The sequence below is a fragment of the Ammospiza caudacuta genome, chromosome 5 (genome assembly GCF_027887145.1).
Source record: "Ammospiza caudacuta isolate bAmmCau1 chromosome 5, bAmmCau1.pri, whole genome shotgun sequence".
NCBI classification, from domain to species: domain Eukaryota; kingdom Metazoa; phylum Chordata; class Aves; order Passeriformes; family Passerellidae; genus Ammospiza; species Ammospiza caudacuta.
This window is the reverse complement of record NC_080597.1, coordinates 71,539,595-71,562,270: the sequence shown is the minus strand read 5'-3', so window position 1 is coordinate 71,562,270 and position 22,676 is coordinate 71,539,595. Positions and strand designations below refer to the sequence as shown.

At 46.1% G+C, this 22,676-nt stretch overlaps 1 protein-coding gene across 1 annotated transcript in view; it reads right to left on the bottom strand.

The window, feature by feature from the left end:
* Positions 1-16,120, bottom strand: part of CCDC3 (coiled-coil domain containing 3) — a 36,434-nt gene extending 20,314 nt beyond the window's left edge. Inside the window, exons 1-2 of the mRNA XM_058805753.1 lie at positions 15,649-16,120; positions 14,559-14,733 (exon numbers count right to left, since the gene is read on the bottom strand). Of these exons, the coding sequence (XP_058661736.1) occupies positions 14,559-14,733; positions 15,649-16,058 (585 nt within the window). The 5' untranslated portion in view covers positions 16,059-16,120. The remainder of the gene's footprint in view (positions 1-14,558; positions 14,734-15,648) is intronic.
* Between the last annotated feature and the right edge of the window lie 6,556 nt (positions 16,121-22,676).

Below are 22,676 nucleotides of genomic sequence, written 5' to 3'. Positions count from 1 at the left end.
GTAATTGCAGTCTGCCAGGTAAGACACACTTCCCCCGTGCTCTCACCCAGACCACATCCAGGTGTTTGAGGAGGTTCTGCCTTCCTCTTCAGAGAAACACAGTGGCCCCTGGCAATGGCTAATTACCACTCTGCTGATTGACAAAGTGCCAAGGACTGAGCACTGCTGCCTCCAGAACCGATAATTACATTTTTGTCAGGCTGCCAAGGTCCTCACACACACCTGCATGCTACCCACACAGTGGTTACAAAGAGATTTATAATAATTAATTGCAGCATTCCTATCACGCATCTCCCCACCCACTTCCAGCAGCAACACGTAAATCCAGAGATGAGCATGTCTAATTTCCTCTCCTTGCTAACCTCAGAGTAAAGCCAGCTAAGAACATCTTCTGTTTGCAGCCTTTGAAGCCTTGAGTCATGTTTTTTCCTGACATCTTAATTTCATTCTAGGTGAGGAATCACACTTTTTTCTCCTCTTCTTCTATTTTACTCTGCTTATTTGTTCACGCCTTCCTGACTAGTCTAGACAGCCCTACCACTTATGATTTTGCTCAGATGGATGCTTTCCAAGCAGCACAGCTCTCCTCCCACAGAACATGGGCCAAGCTTCACAAAACCAAACCTCTTCCCACGGATCACCATTTCCCCAGCTAGCAATTGGCTTCCAGAACTGAAGAGGTAGGAAATAAAGACTCTGCAAGATATTCATTGCCTCCAGGATCCTTCCCAATTCCCAAAAGCATCTACTGTCCATGCAGCATCCCATCAAGCTGCATCCCTCATTTCTACCCCTTCCCTACTTCATGCTCACCCCTGGAACCTCCCAACCTGCCAACACTGATGAGCCCCTGTTGCAATGCTTTTCTTACTGGTCTTCATGCTGCCCCTTTTGGGAAAGCAAAAAGCCCCATAAGCCCCACTGAAATTTTCCTTCTCCCTGATTTGCTTCTAATCTGTTTTGCATTTTATTCTTTCTTTTTATTCCTTTTTTTTTCCATATTATGTTCTGTTTTTACATCCTTCTCGGTTTTCACTTTCTCTCACAGGTTGCTGGCACTATTGATGTTCATCTGCACTTAATCTTCTTGGGGTTAAGTCTTACACACAAATATTTGCTTTCCCTGTTGGCACTTCCAAGAGTCTAGGCAAAACTCTGAAATTTCCCTGTGGCAGTAGCAGTGGGAGGTCCCAGACAGCCAGGGAAGGGGCTTTACTCCCTCTTTTCTTGCATTGCACAGTGTTAGCAGTAGCTGATTCCTGTCCAGGACAGGGGAGGAACAACCTTCTCTGAGGCTCAGACATTAAGCTTGGTCTGTAATTTTGAGTCTCCTGTCCTGTGAGAGGGTTGAGGATAAAGGGAGAAAATAGAGACTGACAACATCCTCCAGGAGAAGAACTGGGAGCATCACATAATAAAGTAGGAAACAGGTTGAAAGCAATCAAAAAGTTGGCAATCAAATCAAAAAGGCAATAAAATTCTCAAGAGAAGGCTGGACAGCTTTATGGGAGATAAATTGACTGGATGTCACTGAATATATAGACAGAAATAAATATATGGAAGTTGCTTCACCACAGAGATTTCTTCAGCTTAAAACACTGGAGAATGGGAGGGCAGCTGCTAGAATTCTCTTCCTGTGCTCTTCATGGATACCTGATTAGGTAACTCTTGGCATACTGTGGGTCTTGGGATGGGGACAGGGGAGAATGCTGACAGACTTTTACTTTACTTCCTCAGAAAACTTTTGGCAAAACTGCCATTTTGCACCAGTTCAGAACTTCTGAGAATAAAGCATCTAACAAAAGGACTCCTGTACTCCACTCTGCTGTTGGCCAAAGCCCTTCAGAATGTTGTATCAGTCTCTGCTCAGATTCTAAGATCAATAAAAGTAGACAAGCTCCTTAACTCAATTCAACTAATAGTTAAATACATCCAACCAAGAAGCCAATCCAAAGCCAGAATATTTATCATAAAATGCATAGAAAAACATGTTCAGAGTCACATCTACAGTGTATACTTGAAGTTCAAAGAGAAAAGGCCCTAAAATCAATGTTGAAGTAATTCAAACAGCCCCATGACACCTCCAATAATGGTGACTGCATTAGAAAGATTATTCCAGTTGTTCTACAAGCTTTAAAGGCTTTCTGTGTCAGAGACAATGTTTCCTTTTGGTAGAGTATTGATAACACATGTGCCCTCACTTTTTATTTCTTTTCCTAAAAAAAGAAAAAAAATGTTTTTAAATTTCTTTGCACCATTTTCTAAATCAGTTCATGACTGACCACAGGCCTTAAAAAAAAAAAAAAAAACAAAAAAAAAAACAAACAGAGACAGAGATTTCAGAATTTCAAAACACAAGGAATTGCTTTAAAGCAATTTAGAAGATTGGATTTAAATCCACAAAACAAAACTCTACATCCCTCATGCTCTCAGCAAATTTTATCCAAAAGGCTTTATGAGCTAGAAAATAAAGACTCCAAAATGCACCATAAGTTCCAGCCAAATTCAAGCCACCTGCTCCACACAGCAACAGACACAGGCACAGAAGGAGGACTCTGGGCATGCTGCTCTGGACTTTTCCTCATCCACTGAATCCAAGCTGGAACTGCTGTACCCAGAAAAAGAAGCCAGTGAGACAGAGCCATGGTCATGGTGAAGGTGTTGTGGCATAAATGGCTCAGGACCACATCAGTCCCTTTTAGACACAAATAAGTTCATATGTGGCCAAGGCCAGACCACAGAGTGAGCTCAAATATCCCCTGTTCTTGCAATTAATATATTGTCTTTGCCCCAAAGACCAGCAGAATCTGAAAACAGATATTTGTAGGGCTAATGTTGCAGTGGGTGCACCATTAGGAGATCTTTCCACTTCCATGTTGTGCTGAGCAAGGATTTCCAAATCCCTGTGCTGCTCTAGAGAAGTCAGGAATACTGACTGCAGAGGAAAATGCAGGGAAGGAAAAGGAAAAGGAAAAGGAAAAGGAAAAGGAAAAGGAAAAGGAAAAGGAAAAGGAAAAGGAAAAGGAAAAGGAAAAGGAAGAGGAAGCAAAGGAAAAGGAAACAAAGGAAAATGAGAAAAAGGAAAAGGGGAAAAAAGAAAAGGAAAAGAAAAAGAAAAAGAAAAAGAAAAAGAAAAAGAAAAAGAAAAAGAAAAAGAAAAAGAAAAAGAAAAAGAAAAAGAAGAAAAAATATTTTCTAGGATCTGGAAAAAAGGATACTGCACCTGATAAATACTGAGAGCAAACATGAACACTTCAATAGCCATGTTCCCAGCTCATAGCTGTGGGGTTGAGGCCGCCCCAGGACACTGCCAATGTGTAAATTAATATTTAAAGATACATGTGGGCTTAGGAGCAGATTAAAGTACACAATGAGCCCTGGGCAAGCCTGAGATTTCTCCATTTCACAGCATAGGAAATGCTGTAAATACCATGGCAAATGCAATTACAGAGTGTGATAAACACCACTTTGTTAGCAGAGACCACAGGAGGCTTCTCCTGTTTCAGAGTTTCTGACAATGAGCAGGAGCAGAGGCTGATCCTGAATTCCAGACACAGAACAGGCAGGCAAATGCCTCAGGGATGCCTCCAGTCTGGGATTTTGTTTTTAGCCCTTCTCTGGCCTGATGCTTTGATGGAAGGGCTCTGCTCCTTCATATCCCCAACATCTGTGATGTGTTTCTTGAGCAGAGACTGTCTGTGAGGACAGGATGTGCTCCAGCAGCTCCAGCGTGCCACTGATTTGGAAGCACCACAACATTTTCCAGCAGTGGTTCAGCTGCCTTCAGACCCTATATTTCAGTTCAATATAGGAGGGTTTTGTCACTGGATGTGATTTCAAGCCATTTTTATTATGGCAGGCAAGATTTGAGCACAAACTATTGTTTCCAGGACACATTTAATTGATGATTCTACACCTTTGGGAAAAGAATCAAGAATCACATTTGTTCCTCTGCCCTTTGAAACCAAGACTTAAGAAAACACAGGCTCAATTAGGATTTCAAGGGACAGATAGTGAAGTGCTCACTGAACTCAAACAGAATGTGCCTGAGCCTGAAATGTGTAAAAGGACAAACCCCAAATCATTGATGGTAACAACCCTTCAGTAGAGCCTTCTTAAAAGTGTTTGTTTCCAATCCTCAGAGGCTTTTCACAACACCAGGACTCATGTCCAGCATGGCACAGAGAACTTGGAGTGATTTTTAGGAAAATTCACCTCCAGGTTATCTTTTTGAATCTGGTTGATGGAGGTGGGCTTTGGATGCTGCCTGGTACCTCCTGGACAGAGTGACCCTCTCCAGAGAGAGCAGCACCAACACCCAGCTTGAAGAGGAGCAGGACAGGACGGGGGGCTCTGAAAGCCTGCACAGCCCCTCCCAAAGCCATGCCATGAGCTGTGCAGTGGCTCTTCCTCCAGAGGCAGGCAGCCAGGGAATGTCTTCTTCTGACCCACTTTAGAAACTTTGTAAATAATGGAGATTTTACCACATTAGTGGACCACACATTTCGGTGCGTTATTTCTTCATTTCCTATCCCCATGAGTTATTTTAATTTTCTCTCATTTCCAATGTTATTTTTTCTTTGTCTCTACTCACAGAAAAATCTCCAGCAGATGTACTTACAGACCAAGTAATGTTCTTTCCCACAGATAAGCCATGTACACACAGAGCCTCACTTAAGACAACTTTTATAGACCATGAATAAACTCTCTTCCAGCCAACCCACACCTCAGAATTCTGTTAAAGTATGAGCAGGCGTGTGGCAGAGGTGCCCTATGGTTACTGTGACTAAGCCCCCTCCTCATTATTGCTTATCTCCCACACCAAAGGATGTTGCTTTAAAGGTAGAAAACAGCTTCCTCACTCTGCAACAAAATGGAGAATTTTGAGTGGATGTGGCTGCTGTGTTTTTGCTTCAAAGGCTCCGAAATGGGATTTCTATCTTTCCCCATGTAAGGGAAATTAGGACTTAAAGCATCTGAATTTCTATTCCTATCCCTGAGCCATTGTCAGTACAAGCTGTTCCTCCACTTTGACTTTCCCTCCTTTCTCTCCCCAGCCACCACCCAGTTAAGCATTTAAATAATTTTCCACAATAAAAAAATCTAACAAACAACATCCAGAAGAACATATTTGTGTTTGTACCCTGTTTAAAGGCTCTGGAAATACAAAAAGACAGCCAAACAAACAACTGTGCTCTGAAATGAGTGTACAGCAAAGACAAATGAAGGCAATAAACTCATTGCATTTTGAGGAAATGAAGAGGATACAAGACACCATCCACCTGAAGAAGGAAGCCAGACCTCATAGCACCAACATGCTCTGTTTGAATAAACAGCTAAATAAAGGGCACAGGATTTTGACAAATAAGTTTACAGGTAAAAAAAATAATTCAGAGAGTTGTTTCTAATCCCAGAGGTCACGGATCTGGGAGCAAAAAGAATTGTCTCCACTGGACTGGGATACAGAGCCCAACACACCTGACTTGCTTTTACCTCTGCAGAATGGAAATAGCTCTCCTGCTGCCCCTGCAGAGTGAAGGAGATGGGTCAGTTTGAGGATAACAGTGTGTAAAATACCAGCTTGCATTTTAGTCCCACATCTTGTCTCAATATAAAACACTGCACCAATTTCCCCCTTGCAGTTGCTACTGGTTCCTTACTGATCTAGGAAATGCAAAAATACTGCAGGACAAGTCCGTTAAGCGCTTTCAGATCTCAGGAAATATTTGTTTCCTTGCTTGCTCTTAAGTTTTTTGGGCAGCAATTCAGACCTGGCTTTTTAGTCATATTATTTTCCTTTTGTATTTTACAGTGTCATGGAAACTTGCCTCTCCCTCAGTGCATTTTTCCCTGCTGTCATTCCTTTTACTGATGACTCGACTAACAGTTGCAGCAGCCTTGCTCCAAAAAAAGTTGACAGACTGGGGCAGCAAGAGAAGGGAGTCACAGCATCAGCTGCTGGAGGCACCTGCAATGATTTGCTCAGCAACCAGCTGCAGTTGGTCCACCAAAACCATCTGTTCCCAGTCCCCCTAAACCAGGCACTTTGGTTTGTCACTTCACATTAGCTGCTGCAAGGGGCTGAGCACTGCCAGGGCCAGCAGCCAAGCCAAGCCTGGCACCACATGGCTGCTCCTGGCTGAGCACAACAGGGCAAGGACACTTCTCCAGGGGAATTTGGAAAGGTTCTTGGCTGGTGGAGGCAGGATTTAAAAGGCTCTGTCTGCAGCTTCCATTAGGGACTCGAACTCCTGCTGCCTCAGAACCAGCTTGGCTTGTCAGTTGTGAAAACAAACATCAAAATGCATGGGCTGGGAGAAAATATGTCCCAGATTAAAAGATCTCATCTCCCTTCAAGCCACAGTGGCTGATCTGGTTACAGGCAGCATCACAGGTGTCCTGTCTGCCAGCTGCCAGCTGGATTTTGGTGGCCGTTGATTTTAATAAATGTTTACTCCATCTTTTTCTGTAGGTGGGTCAGGTGGAGAGAGAGAAAAATTCAAAGAAAATACTCTCCCTGGGTTCAAGATAAACAGCAACTAAATCAAGGTCTGCCCACAATGCCTTTAGGAGCATCATGTTCATCAAGGAGAGATCCTGGTCCAGGAGTGCTGATCTGCATGAATCATCCTTTCCACCTGCTGACCAACACAAAGCATCAATTTGCACACAAAAACCACCCAACTCATCTACAGACTCACAGATTTACAGAAGGGCTTGTTGGCTCCCATAACTGGATTGAACAACACAAATTATGGGTACTTCCCTCATTAATTTTGGCAGATCTTGTTCCAGAAAACTTGCCTGAGACTCATTCTGAATGTATTCCCCAAGATCTGGCTCAAAAGAAGCTCTAGGAAAATCCAAGCAGGTGAAGAGCCATGTGATGTTTGCTCTGATGTTTGCTTCCCCTGCTGCTCCCAGCCCAGCCAAAGCACTGGAACAGCCCCAGTGTGTGACTGGGAGCAGGATCCAGGACTCATCTGAGCACCTTTCAGTGGCTCCCAGGCAAAGTCAGCACCTCCACCCTCTGAGACTGAAATGTCATGGGACAAGTATGACCTGTAAGCATGACTGGACCCAAAAAAACCCATGATCTGCTTCTTTGGACTGCACATTCTGTTTTGCCTTGGGTTAGTAAGATGATACATCCACCTTAGGAACACCAGCCTCAGCTCTTCTCCCTGGAGAACATGTCCCAGGTGTCTGGGGGGCACCTTGAGTGGAGGAAGCACCTCTGTTAAAGAAGGAGATTTAGTTGTGGACACAAACTCTTTCAAGCATCCTGCACTACTCAATTTCCCAGCCCAGATCAGCACCAACCCTTTCCCTGCACCTCTCCCTTCATCTTTCACAGTGGTGGGATGTCCCTTCTCACTTTCCCACCCTGGGGAGGCTGTGAGCAGGAGGGCAGGGAAGCAGAGGTATCACTCACACCCAGGGAAGGAGACAGTGCACTGAAGTCAGCCTCCTCATGTGTTCTGGCTGCCACTTTTCCCAGGACAGTGTCATCTCCAGAGGGGATGGATGAGAGGTTCACTGCTCAATACAATACAATGCAATGCTGCTGCTCAATACAATCCACTGCTCACTACAATGCTGCAATTCCCAGCCCATCTTCACATGTGGATGCTCAGGTGGGATTCAACCTTCCCACAGCCCCCCTGAGGGAGGTGTCACCCCCCTCAGCCACTTCTGTGTTAGCACAGAGGGAACATGAGCAGCTCCATCAAAATCCCAGCTCTCCTACCTACACAGTGCCTTGGCCCTGGTCTAAGAGGTTTCCTAAGGTCAGGACCTCCCAAAAAACTCTTAATCCAGCTAAGAAAGCACTGCTGGGCTTGAAAACCATGTCTGGGCTGGAAAGCCCAAGGATATGGCATCCCTGCAGACAGCCTTGGATCTGAAACTGAGGAGGGACAACAGGGTCCCTTCAGCCCCACCTTTGTGTCTCTCAACATGCAGAGCTCAGCCTACAAATATCAACTGCCTCTGTGGCCACCAGCCAGGCAGAGAACCCCAAAGGTGTCCTGGGGCTGGGGCCAGATGCCTGCTCACCACCAAGCTCAAGTACAGCAGCAGATAGTGCCACAAAATATGGAATGAATTAGAGCATTTGGCAGAACTTCATTAAAGTGTGACTCTGGATAATTAAAAGAGGCCTGGAGCCATGTGGGTCTCCCTTCCCTGCCAGTTCCTGGAAGGATTGCTGCTTCACCCTTTGAGGAGGCAGCAGCATACACACATACACACATACCCCTGGTTGTCTTGGTATTTCCTTGCTTGGTGAGCTGGAAACTGGATATTTTTAAGGATATTATGTACTTGGATGTGCCTGAGACACAGCAAGAGAGAGCTGTGCTCTGGAGCAATCTGCAATGCCTGATAGGCAGCAATGGCCCAGACACGTTCACCAGGAGCTGTGGGACTCTTTGGGGCTCCCCTGTTGGTACCAGGAGGGGGCTAAGGGGGGTCTCACCTCAACACTCATCCCCCCATGGCTGCCATGGGTGGGGAAAAGCTCCATTTTCAATCCCAAATTCTGACTGTTCACTAATAATACCAAATCCAAGGCTCCCACGTTACATCAGGTCATCCCTCCTGCATTGTGTATGAAAACCAGCCAATCTATCCCAGCAGAAATAATGTGCCTCTAAGAAACAACTGAAAAGCAGAGATATTGCCCATTTTTCCCTTGAGAAGCACTGCTCAGAACACCTTCTAGGTGTAATAATTACAATAAAGACTATATGCAATGGAAACATCCTGTGGATAAGGCTATTGTGTATTGCTTTGTGATCTTTTACTCTGTATTTTATCTGCCTGTGTGCATGTGGAAAGATAGAAAACTGATAGGGATATGCCAGCCAGAGCCCTAAGAGTCCCCTACCACAGCCTGGATGTGAAGATTTGGGAAAGAATCAATTCCATTTCCGTGCCAAAAGACTCCTGGGGATGTTACCCAAATGTATCAATTGTCTCGTGGTCTTCCCTTGCCCCAGACACTTGTCAGCAGTTCTCCATTTCATCTGATATTGCTTACATGTACTCAAAGACAGATCACAGGGAGGGGGCTCACCCTGGGTGGGTTTCTGAGAGAAAAACAAAAGCTCTGTAAATCACTATGAAAACAACCCAGAAGTGATGGCACTTTTTATCATGCTATTAGGCTCATGGAGAAACAGTTCCTCTAACCAATGGCAGGGCAAGAAACCACATGTAAAAGAAGATTTTCAAACCTCTAGATATTGGACCTCACTTCAATTCTATTTTGAGGTCTTTTTGTACTGGCCTTGCCACGTAGCACTGTTTTTAACTGAGGTTATTTTGTGTTTCCCTAGTGCCTTAAGACCAGAGAAAGGAGAATGTCTAATGCAGCTCATGCCACAAGCAAACACAAAACCTCAGTACATGGGAATTAAAGAGAATTGTCTCCATCAAGCCTGGATGCTACCTGCTCTTTTTCAGACTGCTTCTTCTCCTAAAACTGCTGGCTCTGGACTCCATGAACAGCATTTTCCAGTTTTGAAACTCATCTCCTAGCACTCAGAGCAGAGAGGGAACTCTGCAAGAGCAGAAGCTCTTAACTTTAATAAGAGAAAAAATATTACTTTTTCATTTTAATTTTGTGAATAACATGGACAACACAGTTATCAGCTCATTTTTCCTAGTGGCCAGGATTTGCAAGACTCACAGGGCAGAGTCACTTCTGACATCAGCAATGTCCACCTCAGCCACCACAGGAAGAGCTCTGGCCCATGGATCCAAGGCAGCTCAGGCTCTCTCTGGACATGACACTATTTATGCACTTCCAAAATCAGCGTGGTCTGAAAAATTACAGGGATTTCCCCAACATTCCTTCTTTCTTCCCCCTCTCTGGGGGCATGTTGCCTGGGAGATGGATCAAAACAAGTCCCTGTAGCAAACGTCACATGAACAAGCCCTTCTCTGGTAGGCAAGGAGCTCTAGAACAGGTGGCTATTGCTCTGTGGCTTGTGTCCTTGTAGTGCTGTGAAGTGTCACTGACTGAGACCCTCTGCCATTCACCTGGTTGAAAGCATCAGGGAAGAGACAGGCTGGACCAGGATGGGCTCAGGGATTCACCCAACCCAGTGGCTCCCAGTCCACGCACACAGCAGTTGCTAAAATACAAATAATTCTGAAACTATTTCCTCTACTTCCACAGAGGATGAATGTAATTTAATTCGATTTTTGATTTGCACAGTAATGGCAAGGCCATGTATGCAGTTACATTGCTTTTCTTATCTAGTTCCCTTTTCAGCTGCTCCAGTCTTCCAGGTGTCCCAGTCAGGTCATTAGTCTGCTACAGCAGCCATGGTGCCACCAGAGAAGAAGATCCGAACGCAAAGATGCTAAACAGATCTTTGTAGACTGCCAGGCTAACCCACTAATTACCTTGCTTTTTATTTAGGACACTGGCTACTCCCACAAAAGCTCTATTATTGGAGATAATACCTCCAGATAAAGCTCTGGAGGTCTCTCAGAAGGCAAGTCCATTCATCTAAATCAATTGAGATAACTGTGTGGTTGTGGCTCTGCTGCTTGAGTCAATGTAGGGGGAGGTGTTTAATAAAAGATGTGGTCTCCCCCTGCAATCTCTGAGCTTAATTGAAGTTATTGGACTCCTTAATTTCATGGGCTTTCTCTCAGGGCTGTCACTGTTGCTCACAATTGGGCTGACACCTTGACATCAGCCCCTTGTTGTGGGGTCATTTTGCAGCTCTCCTGCACACATAAAGGGGGATGACAAAAGAACACATTTCCTTACCAACCTGCTGACAAAACCCCTTCAAGACCCTCTGAATGATAACTACAAGTGCTGCTAGAGATTTCTACTGTCCTTGTGGACACCAGAGCTCAAGTCACTTCTCCTGTAATCCCTCGTGTGCAGACAGAGCAACAATGTCCTCTTTGTGAGATCACACAACACTGCAGAAGGCCAGAAGGAGAAATTACAGCTCCAAGATTTGCACCAAAATGGTGAAACTCTGCAGGGGGGGTTAGATTTCAATCCCAATGTAATGCATCATCCCTTGGCTTTAGAAACAATCTTGTGGAAACCACTGCAACAACAAGCTGGAGTAAAGCAAGAGATCTGCAAACATCACCAAGGGGCTGAGACAAAAAGTCAAGATGAAGCCACATTAATATTTGTCTCTGCAAATGTGGAGGCCAAAATGCAAGTGCCTAAAGAAACAACAACAGGAGCAATCATTGCACTCTGAAATGGCCAGAACAAGAGCCTGAGTGAATTTATGAGATTGTAGGGTTATTGGAAAACTATGGAAAGCAGTATTTGGCTCTTAGCCCAGACTGCAAGGGGCTTAAAAATGCAGCTGGAATTAGCTTACAGCAAAAGCAGCAGGCCCAGGATGAGGAAAGTATTATTCTCAGTGAGATGTGCCTTGGGTCTGACCTCTTTTCATCACACGCCACGGGCCTTTCCGAAAACTAAAAGCATTTTACCATGATGGAAAAGGCAGATGGCACATCCCAGTGCATCAAAAAGTTCCTGCACATCTCTTTGCTCTCTTTTGCATCATAAGACACATTAGCTGGAAGGAGGAGAAGGAGCTGTCAGTGTTTTCCTCATTTCATCCCTTGGGTGCTTGCATGCAAGGAGCCAAGCAGACAGAAGAGGCCAAGCAGGAGGACAACATGTCAGTGGTCACTTTGGGGTCACCTGCTGCATGGCCAGCTCAAGCACACCCTGCAGAAGGGACCCCTTGCTTGGAGTAGGATTACATGAGGCAAAGACACTCAGCCATCATGGGATTTTCTCACATTCTGGCTGAGCATCCCAGAGCAGCAAACACAAATTATGCATTGCATCTGCACGTGCTTGTAGCACCAAAGTCTCTCTTAAAGTGTTCACCCCAAAAATATATCAAGAGCTGGACTCCAAAAGACTTTCAGACTGTGGGATTTGTCTGTAAACAGAAAATTTCATCATTCCTTTGTTCCAAACCTCCTCTGGCCTGCTGCTTTGTAAGTTGTCCCTGCATGCAGCTGTTCCAACACCTGGAGGCAGGACCTTACCTATGAACTCCTGGGATGGGACTCTCATCCCAGCTGCCTTCTGCTTGGAATGTCTCAACATTTCCACCTCTCCTCTCTGACTGCACAAAACATCCATGATGTATTTTAAGCAACAATTTATGTGAGTACACAGCAGCTAGTGAGACCCCTGACTCCTCACTACAGTATGAGACAACCCTTTCCTCTCTGTCCAAGCTCTTTCCAACTTGACACCATCATAGAACCCCACTTAGGATGTACCCAGGCTCCCAAACAGGTTCTTTTTCAAAATTCCAGGAGTAATGCTCTGAGTTCTGTTCACTGTCTGTTCCTGAAGCTGGCACACAGCACAGATTTCAGCTTAGGAGCCAGCATGGGGCAGCTCAGCCGAGCACGTTTGGAAACAGAAATTGTTCACACTGTGACAGGATGTGAGCAGACAGTGACAACTGGGAAAGCTACCACTACAGGTAAAAAGGCAGAGAGAGGAGGGAGATGTAAAGAGACCTGTACCTGGAAGAGCTGAGGAACAAATTCCTAATACTGCAGCAGCCAGAAATGTCCCCCCTTTCCCAGGCTGGGGCACGCAGGTGCCGGGAGCCGGCGCTCGGCTGGGCAAACACAGATGCAGGAGCTGAATGGGAGCACAGTCAGCCCCAGCTATTTTTAACTGGTGCAGAGGAAGCTTCTACTTTCCATAATGAGGGCTGGACAAAGTGTCCATCAGTTGTGCTGAATGTGCTCCCTGGATGGGTGGGGGTTGAAGCCCCCGGCCCCAGCAGTGGGAGCAGCAGCTCTAATCCCCCCCAGCCTGCTCACAGCTGCACGGGTCAAAGAGTGCAACAGCTGAAATGCACTTCTGATACATATCCTGAGGGCTGTCCCAGCTTACCCTGGGGGTTTCTGCCTGGTCATTTCCATTAAGGCTGACTGGTGAGATTCACTGCTGGCATAGACAAGCACCAGCCCATCAGGATCCCCTACGTTTAGCTCAGCATGACGAAATAAACAGTGCAGAGGCATCACCAGCAGACACTGGCAGTTGGATCTGGTGGCCTCCCCATGCCACTTTGCTCCCCTGGACAAAAATCTGTGGATTTGGCAGCAGCAGCACCTTTACTTACCAAGTATGTTGCTTGTGGCACTGGGGAGCAGGGTTTGGTTGGGAGGGAGGAGGCAGGGTTGGGACCAGGGCTCTCCACCTCCCCCTTCTTGCCCAGACAGGGTTACACCTCTGCAATTTAATTGTAGGATAACTAATTTCCTCTTAAATATCAGTTTATGCTGCTGTCCCATATATTTGAACAGCACCATTTCATAGTCTCCCCTCAAAAATATCAGCAGCAAGAAAACACTTGCTCATGGGGCATCCCAAGGAGAAGAGCTGTGTCACTGGCCAGATGGCCACACAGCAGCTCAAACTTTGTATGCTGGCATTTGGCCAGGTGGTGGAAGGAAAAGGCTCAGCCAGCTACTGAGTTCCCTCCATCCATCTCCCAAGCAAGCCACTCACACATCTGCTGTCATACATAAACATCATGCCTTGGGTAAATCCACAGAAGACACAAGCAATGACACCTGTCCTGTCCATCCTGACCCAGAAAGGTGCTTAAAATGTTCTGAGATACCAGGGGAAGCCACCAGCCTCACAAAACAAAGTTTAGCACTAAACCACTCCAAGTTCCACTTTCTCAAAAGTACATGCACATCCAGAACATGCACACACATGATAACATGTTGCTCCTCTCTGCCAAATAAGCATTTGTTAAAATCCTGCATTTATTACACACACTACAATCCCATAAAGGGGCTCAGGAGCCACCAATAGTGGGCATCTTTGGATGTTCTTAAGGGAGGATTGCCTAGAGGGTGAACTGCTTTCTGTGGCCTTCCTTGAAAGGAGAAAGAGACATTTCATCTGTCTTGTTCAGAAGTAAGTGCTGGCATCCCTCGGAGGAACCCTGCCCTCATCACTCACTTGAAATGTGCCCTTAAGAGTATTTTTTTCCCCAGCTGCTACAAAGGTAGCTCAGGTTGATTAGTTCAGTAGATGTTTATGCTGTTCTGTGGAGTCAGGCAAGAACAATCCCTTACAGTCTGTCATGGTCCAGGCACTGCTCTCACTACATGAGATGAACACAGAAGTTCAAAAGCAAAGATCTGCTCCTGAGTATTTCAGCTGAATTTTAAAAAAGAGGTCTAGAGATAGCAAACCCAGAAATTATCTGTGTGGGGGAAGACAAGATCACAAGTAATACTATTTTTAACCTATTGCTCATGAACAAGTTGATACCAAGTTTTGCTCAGGTCCATGGGAAGCTGAAGAGGTTAGCACAGAGGTCAGCTTTGAAAACAGTTTAATATTTCCTCACCAGTGTGTTACTTTGCTAGTGATACCCAAGGAACAGGAAAATCAGGGACCTGCTGCTCTGCATTCATGTACACATGTTCACAAAGGACATGGGAATGCCTGTGCCCACTTTGAAAACAAAGCACTGGAAAGCAAACAAATCCCTTACCCGGTTGTCCTCTTGAATCTCCCAGTCACTGGAGAAGCTCAGCACGTGCTGTGCCTGCGAGCAGTTGGAAAACTGGAAAAGGCTGGCAAACATTCTCCTGTTCTCCTGGGTGTCGGGGAAAATCGCCTCCTGGAAGTTGACTCCGTGTGGCAGCAGGATGTAGTTCTCATCCATTCTGGAACACAGATTGCAGGGGCAGCCCGCTGTGAGAATGAACAGCACTCTCTCTCCTGCAGGAGTCACCTGTCATACCTCAGCCTGGCTCGACAAAAAGTCACACAGACTTTTAGCCTACAAGTAGCTCTCAGCTCTCCTGGCACCAAAATGACAATTCCCACCACAAGGACTGCATCAGGCAGCAGCAGTAAGGACCAAACTGCTCCTTCCACCTTGCAGACACCATGAAGGAGGCAAATCTGTATTTTGGGCCACAGTTTCTACTAAATTTGCATCACTTTGCCCTTGAGCAAGGAGTTTAAGTACTCCTTCAAGCAGTCAATAAATAACTTGCGTCAATAAAATGTGTTTAAAGATGTTGCTGCAGACTAAGCCCTAGACAGCATCAAAATGAGTTTTGTCATGCACCCAGCCTAATATACCAAGTATTTCAAAACAAGCCACTGAGTAGTATTTCACAAATGCTCTCAAATTGAAAGGTCGCAGAAATGGCTCTGTTCCCACATTGTGGTTTATTTTCTTATTCTTTCGATGAGCCCAAACTCAGGGTCTGGCCGGGACTCAGCAGAGTCGATGGAAAGCTATCGGGTGAGTATTTGGGGATGGGTTTTAAACTCCCACGACAAACTTCGGCAAACGCGCTGGCCTCTCTCCAGCTCCGTGACCGTCCCGCCGTATAAACAAAAGCAGCAGCACCCACGAGCTACTCAACAGCAGCTCCCTGTGCATGTGCTGGAATACTACGGGAGTTTGGTGCTCCGGGCTTTCCTTTCCCTATGAAACTGCCCAAAGGAGCGGGCGGTGCGCGGAGAGCGGGACGGAGCGAACCCTGCGGGCAGGGACGGGCGCGCATCCCCCGCAGCCGGGACGCGACATCCCAACCCCTGCCCGGCCCCCCCAGCCCGGCACTCACCGCAGGAAGAAGAAATAAGCGTAGCCCTGCATGACGGTGTGCGAGTGGCAGGAGAAGTAGCCGAGGCCGGTGAGGTTGAGGCGGGAGCCGGCGGGCACCTCCAGCATGCTGCCCCACGCCTGGTCGCACAGCAGCTCGATCTCGGCCGAGTAGAAGAGATCCCCCGCTCCGTGCTGGGCGCCGCCGGGGGGGCCCCTCTGCCAGGGCAGGTAGTTGTAGGCGCCGTAGGGGTCGGGGTGCAGCGCCAGCACCCGCGCGTACACGATGATCGCGGCCAGCTCGGCCCGGCAGCCCTCGCTGAGCGGCCGCCACTCGGCCGGGAGCTGGCAGCCACCCCCGGCACCCGCCCGGGCCCCCAGCACCAGCACCAGCCCCAGCACCGGCACCGGCAGCGACGCCGGCAGCGGCATCGCGGGCGGCTCCGGGCCGGGCTCCGCGGGGCTGCAGCGGGGCACGGACGGCCCGGAGGCTGCGGGCACCGGGGCTGGGCAGGAGCGCACGGAGGCGGCGAGGAGCGGGTGAGGAGGGGTGGAGGGTGCCAGGGACAGAGCACGGAGGGCTGAGAGCCGGGGCAGGAGGTGTGCGGGGACAGAGATGCGAGGAGCAGAGATGCGAAGGGGAGGGATGGGGAAAGGCAGAGATGCGAAGGGGGCAGAGAGGCAAAGGGGAGGGCTGTAAGCGAGAGAGGTGCAAAGGGGGAGGTGAAAAGGGAGGGATACAAAGGGGAGGGATGCGAAGGCAGAGTTGCAAAGAGGAGGAATGCGAAGGGAAGAGGTGGACGGGACGGAGGCTGCAAAGAGGGGAGATGTAGAAGAGCAGAGATGGGAAAGGCAGGCGCACTCCGGGGTGAGCACCAGGGCTTTGAATGGTGAAGGTGTGCCTCGTAGGGTTTTGGAAGTGCAAGGGTCCCAGTGGAGCAGGGGGCTGTGCACAGCTCCCCCAGGAAAGAAAATCCTGGGAAACTTTAGATGTGTTTGTGTAGAAACTTGTAACTCTAGTCATCCACTTCTCCCACTTCAAATGAGGCTGGAGAAAAACTTGCAAGTGGAGGAGAGCAGCCTGCAATCATTTTCCAAAATACATCTGGTGAGCAAAGTAAAAGTAAAAAGCCAGGTCTCAATGTATTTTGACTTCCCACTGCTTCATCCTAGAGCAGTCCGATGCAGCTTTTTGGCAGATAGCTCAAAGACTGACCCTCTCCCCACATACAAACTGCTGTGAGCTTCTCCCAAGGATCCCTGGGGACCTTGCACCACTCACAGCCTCTTTCTATTTCAGTATTCTCCTTTTCCCACATCTGATCTCACTTGCAATAATAGTCAGGAATGGGCATGGGACACTTAAAATCTTCTGGAAGTTTTTTTTTTTTTTTTTGTATGAATATCATGGAGACACAGTCACAGCTAAATCTCTCCCTGGCTGTAAAGGTTACTCGAAGTCTGGCAGCATGTCCTGGCTGGTTCCTTTAATCTCACCCTCCATTTGTCTCCATCTGCCTCTCCAGTCCTCTGCAAGGACTTGGAGCTCCTGGAAGCAGAAGGTGCCTCTTTGTTCCATGTTCATGCTGCTCCTGGTATAGGAGGGTCCTTGTGCAGGACTGGGGTTCAAAATAATGTGCAAAATAATGAATCATCAGTTAAATAATGCTGAGTCAACTTCATGACAGTGAGAAAAATTGTTTCAGTGACAAGACGCTTCCTCTGGAATAGTTTCATCAGTCTCATCTGTGTGCTGAAAAGCTTAACAAAGTAGTATTCATATTTCATGATGGCAAGATGCTACAATATATTTCACCATAGCTTTATGCATGAACAGCAAAGTTGGTTCTTGCTAAAAGATAAACAGATTTTGATTTTTTTCCCCTAAAAAAATTTCAGAATGACAGGGTTTTTCTATTTTTTCTCGTGTTTCTTGAAGATCAACAAATTGCTTCCAACTTTCAGGGAAAAAAGTTTTAAAGACAATTTTGCATTTTTTTTTAAAAGAAAGTACCTTCAAGAAACCCCAAAAGAGCAACCAGCTCAGTATTTCTTGATGTTAACCATTAGGAAAAACTGCTTTTTTCTTTGGAACCTGAAGGGACAAAACTGTGGTAGATTTCAGAGCCCCTTTCAGTAGGTTTTAGATAAATAAATAAAAAATAAAGAGTAAAACAAAGAATTGAGGCTGATGTTGAGTTCAGATAAAGCTGAGGCAGTTTTGGAGGCATTTTGTGCAATCCGGTGTAAATGGAGGCTTTGATATGAATCTCAGGTTTCTATGAGAAATGATTTCTTGAGATACTGACAAAGAATAAAGAGAGAAGTGCTGCAGGTGGTGGGAGAGACATTCAATCCATCCAGGGTGGTGTCTCCATGTCTGTCCATGTCTTTCCAAGTGGTTTGACTGGTGTCAGAGCCTGGCAGCTTCACTCACACAAATCTTGTGTTCAGTGTGGGCAGCAACATGCTGCTTTATAGTGTTTCATTACTTGAGTGCCACTTGTCTGGAGGCCGAGCCCCAACAAGCTGAAGAGATGTTTGCAACGACAGATTGGTTCATTTTGTCCTGGGAACCAAATTCTCAGCTTGTGTGAAATGCAGTTGCTGTTTCTTCTGTGTATACATACAAGATTGATATATTCTGGGTAAAAAAGCCTCATATTTAACCTTCATCTCTGCAGTAAATAATGGTCATCTGTCCTCAAACTGCTTTGGACATTTCTGATCTAAGCTGTGATCTGTTCTGCTGTTCCTCACATTTCCTTTAGCCACCACAAAACATAACATAATTTAGCTGGGAGGGAGGACAGGGTGAGAAAGGACAGGCAGCTCAAAAGCAAAACATGGAAGTCTCTCCTTAATGCTACTATTAATAGCCTAAAGTGCTTATATTTGATCAGGGGTGCTGGAATCAGTGAGCCAGCTCAGAAAACACAACTGCATTTGCTGGCATACTCTGGTGCTGGCTGATGCTCTCCAAATTGCTGTTTGGTGCTGATTACCAGAGTGTGGACACAAATAATTCATGCTCTTTGGAATTCCTCTGTCATTCTGCAGAGTGGTCGTGTCAGCATTTTGAGGATACAGCAGGCATCCATGGAGTTGATTTTAGAGCTGAATGAGCTGAAGGGGGCTCTTAGCCATAACCCTGGAGCAGACACAGTAGGTGTGCAAATCTACATATAAAAATATCTCTCATTTGGAAGTGCCTGATTTCCTTGGTCTCTTCCATTTATGTTTGCTGGTGCTGTGCCCACTCTCACTGTAAGGACTTGGGGTGGCTCCTTTTCTCCCTTGCCCTCTGTGACATGTCCCCAACTGAGACCTCTCCCTGTCAGGAGTCTCTCTGGAGATTTATCAGTGTGTAACCTTTCTTTCCCATACCAATAAGCTGATCCCTTTGCTGTTTCAATTAATTAGCAACTCAGATGGGTATTTTGGTAAAGAGTTCAAACCACCTATATGCAGTAATAATTGTGATTTTGTTCTTAAATTTCTCTCCATAGAAACTCCATCAATTTTCTTCTCCCTTCCTTCATTTCTGAGGTAGTGAAAAGTAACAGGAGCATCTGAATCCCTTCCAGGAGTCCTTTCTCTTCCAGCTCTAGATAACGAGAAATTAGTGACATGAGGTAAGGATTTAAAGCCCTCCCTGGAGGCTGCATCCTTCAGCATCTGTGTTTGCTGTTTCTCTGCAGGGATCCCCTGGCTGATCTGAGATGTTCCTCAGTGCAGTGTGAATACTTTTGTGCTGTGAACTCAGCGTGGGTCTGACAAGTGCTGTAGCCAAAACCAGCTAATCAGAGGAGCACCAATAGAGCCAATTACTGCTCAGGCTGCACTTTCAGCCACTCATGCATGTGCCACAGTTATTCATTCACTTCCTCTGCTTAGATAGTCTGTAGACTTTGAGACAGGCTCATGATTTTCCCAGGCAGGAGCTCTCCCCTTTTTTTCCCACATTTTTACAGATATTTAAATAAAAGATTTCTCCCCCTGGGCTATGTAATTTTCTCTGCTGTTTCTGTGGCAATGCAGGTGATTGAAACCTTTTAATAAAACATTGCTCTGCTCTGTCTCTCTTTTCCCCTAAAGTATTGACTGAGTTGAGCATTAGTCCAGGTATCCAACAGGAGAGCAGAGTGCTCGGTCTGGCTGCCTTTCTGATGGGTGTAGGTGATCTGAAACCTCAGCCCAGCTGTCTTTTATTTATATATCTGCAGTGATTCCTTTGTAGTCCAGGGTACAAAATATCAAACCCAGATTTTTTCCCCCCGTGCACAGCTCTGTAAACTGGGTGACCTACAAAGATGAGTATTTGGCCGTGCTAGAGTCCCCACAGGAAGAGATGTTTTTGTTAGCTTCTTCTATCTATGCTTCTCTAATTTGGGTCATTTTTCTCATAGTTTGACATTTGATCCATTGCATTTAACTATTTTTGTACCAATACTGGGCTGGCTGATTCCTATTTAAAAAAATAAATCACATTTCCTGGCCATAGTTGTTAATGTTTTTTCTTTTGAAGAGTAATCATGACCATGAAGAAACTGGACCTGTCTTTTGGGATCAGCTCGGAATATTTGTCTCAAAGAGTTTGGAAATATTTATTTTATGCACAGCAGTAAAAAGACTTTCTGTAATATCAATTAGAATTAGAATTAAAAAGTGAGTAGAAGGATCAAGTAGTTGCTATGGATGGAGATCTTTGGCTACACCTTCACTGTATCTTTCTGCCCTTTCTTGTCCTCTTTGGCCTTTACCCTTACCCCTTTCCATCAGAATCATAGAATGGGTTGGGTTGGAAGGGACCTTAAAGATTCCCAAGTTCCAACCCCCTGCCATGGGCAGGGACACCTTACATTAGATCAGGCTGCTGAAAGTCCCACCCAGCCTGATGCTGAACACTCCCAGGGATGGGGCATCCACAATTTCTCTGGACAACCTGTGCCAGTGCCTCATCACCTGTCAGTGAAGAATTTCTTCCTAATATCTAATATAAACCCACTCAGTTTGAAACCAATCCCCCTTCTCCATTCTGCCCTCACTGTGGTCACTGAGTCCTGCTCTCCTTTCCCTCTGCCCTGATCTCTGACAATTCAATTCAAATTGAATTCAAATTCAAATTCTCTCACTAATTCAAATGCAGTTTCCTTTGGATCTGGGCCTCTGTCCTGTTAGCTGTGTTCTCCTACTGAAACTCCCATCTCAGCCTGGCTCCCTGACACCTGGGGACAACTGGTCCTCATCTCAAACCCCTTGTGTCTGAAGGGAACTGTTTTTCTCTTATCCATCACTTGCACTTACAACCTGGATGACATCCTCACTTTAGTCTTGAGAATAGAGACCTCTCTATCCTCAAGGTTATGTCAACACTTTCCCTGCAGCCCTGTATCCCAGATGTTCTCCTTTTCCTGCCGTTCACACAAAAAAGATGTTTTTTTGTCTCAAGCCTGGAGTCCTGAGGCATCTTTTCGGGGGCAGACCCAGCTTGGCCCACCACTACCTATCCAGTCCTTTTCCAGCTCACCATGACTGGGCATGTTTATCTCCCATCTTTTCCCTGGCTTCCCTTGGCTACCTACCTCCTCCATCCCTGCTTACAGAAGAGCTCTGAGGCAGGGACTCCCTCAGCTTGCATTTCTGCAGCAGAAATGGTTCCTGAGCTGTGACTGCAGGTCTGGGAATGAGAATAGCAACAACATGCAGGCTGATTGCAGCCCAAGCCAGCAGAGGCCAGAAGTTGCTGTGCTCATAGGTCTGTTCATAAATCAGTGTGAAATGAGCTGTCTGAATGTTGCTCCCAGTGGACACACATCTGCATAACACACACCACTGACACAACCAGCGATGGGAAAGAGATCCAAACACAGCATTCCCACAGCTGGGGAGAAGGGAATACAGACATCTAATTCCCCTGTCCCTGGGGTGAACCCTGGCTCAGGTAAATGCACTTTTTAAGCATCAGAGGTTTTAAAGGCAGAGGGACTGTTAGGAAATCTAACCTGTCCACACTGATGATGTCACCCAGGGACTCCTGTGTCATGATCATTACTGAATTTAGAAGAAGAAGCGGAATTCTCACAATTCTCACTTTAAAATCTCAGGTGGTGAAGAAGATAGGTCATCCCTTGGTCAGTTGTTCCAATGCTAAAATCTTGTGCTTTTTCTCCTTCTGGATCTGCCTGGCTTCAGATTCCATCCATAGGTTCATGTCATGCTGGTGTCTGTTATGTGAAAAAACCCTCTTAGATTTTCTCACCCAGCTTTGACATTTATAATATAAGTACTCCCTTAAATAAATTGAATACACTTTACTTTGCTTGGTGGCAGGATAACTGGACATTATTGTAGCTCGATTGCCCCAGATTTTTAAAGTTCTTTTCTTCAGCAGACACCAGAGATGAACTCAGGATGATAAAGCCTGGTCTCCAAAGAGCCAGGGACAGAGCAGCACCACCACATCTCTTTGCATTTCTGTTCTTTTATCCAAGAACCACATTCATTCTGCTAGCCAGCATTACACAAGTATGGAACAATTTTCATTGGTCACTCCTGAAGACAAATTGTGTTGGCAAAGTACAGATTGCCCTTCAATCCAAGCTCCACTTATCAAGTGAAGACAATTCTGGCCTGGTTTGGGGCCAGGACAATAATCCCTCCAGCACCCAGTCACTCACACTGGGTGAGTTCTCTTCAGCTGTAGGATCCCAGCAGAGTGATGAAGACAGTGATGCTTACATATCTAAGTCCTAATGTAACAGTGATATTGTAAGACTTTGGCTTTTTGTCTGGAAATAAAAAGATAGAGATGTGAAATGTTTTGTCTTTGCTTAAGTTTTCTGGATTTATATCTTGTCCCTCATATGTTTCCTGAGAGCTGAACTTTGTTCAGTGTTTGAATCACAGCTGGAGGTAACATGTTTGACAGAGTCTTCTTCTAAAGTGAATTTAGTGTGCTGAGTGGTAACAGATTGCTGGGTCTGACTGCTGTCTGTGCCCCCAGCAGAGGAGAAGCAGGACACATCAGAGCTGTGGGAGGGAAGGGGT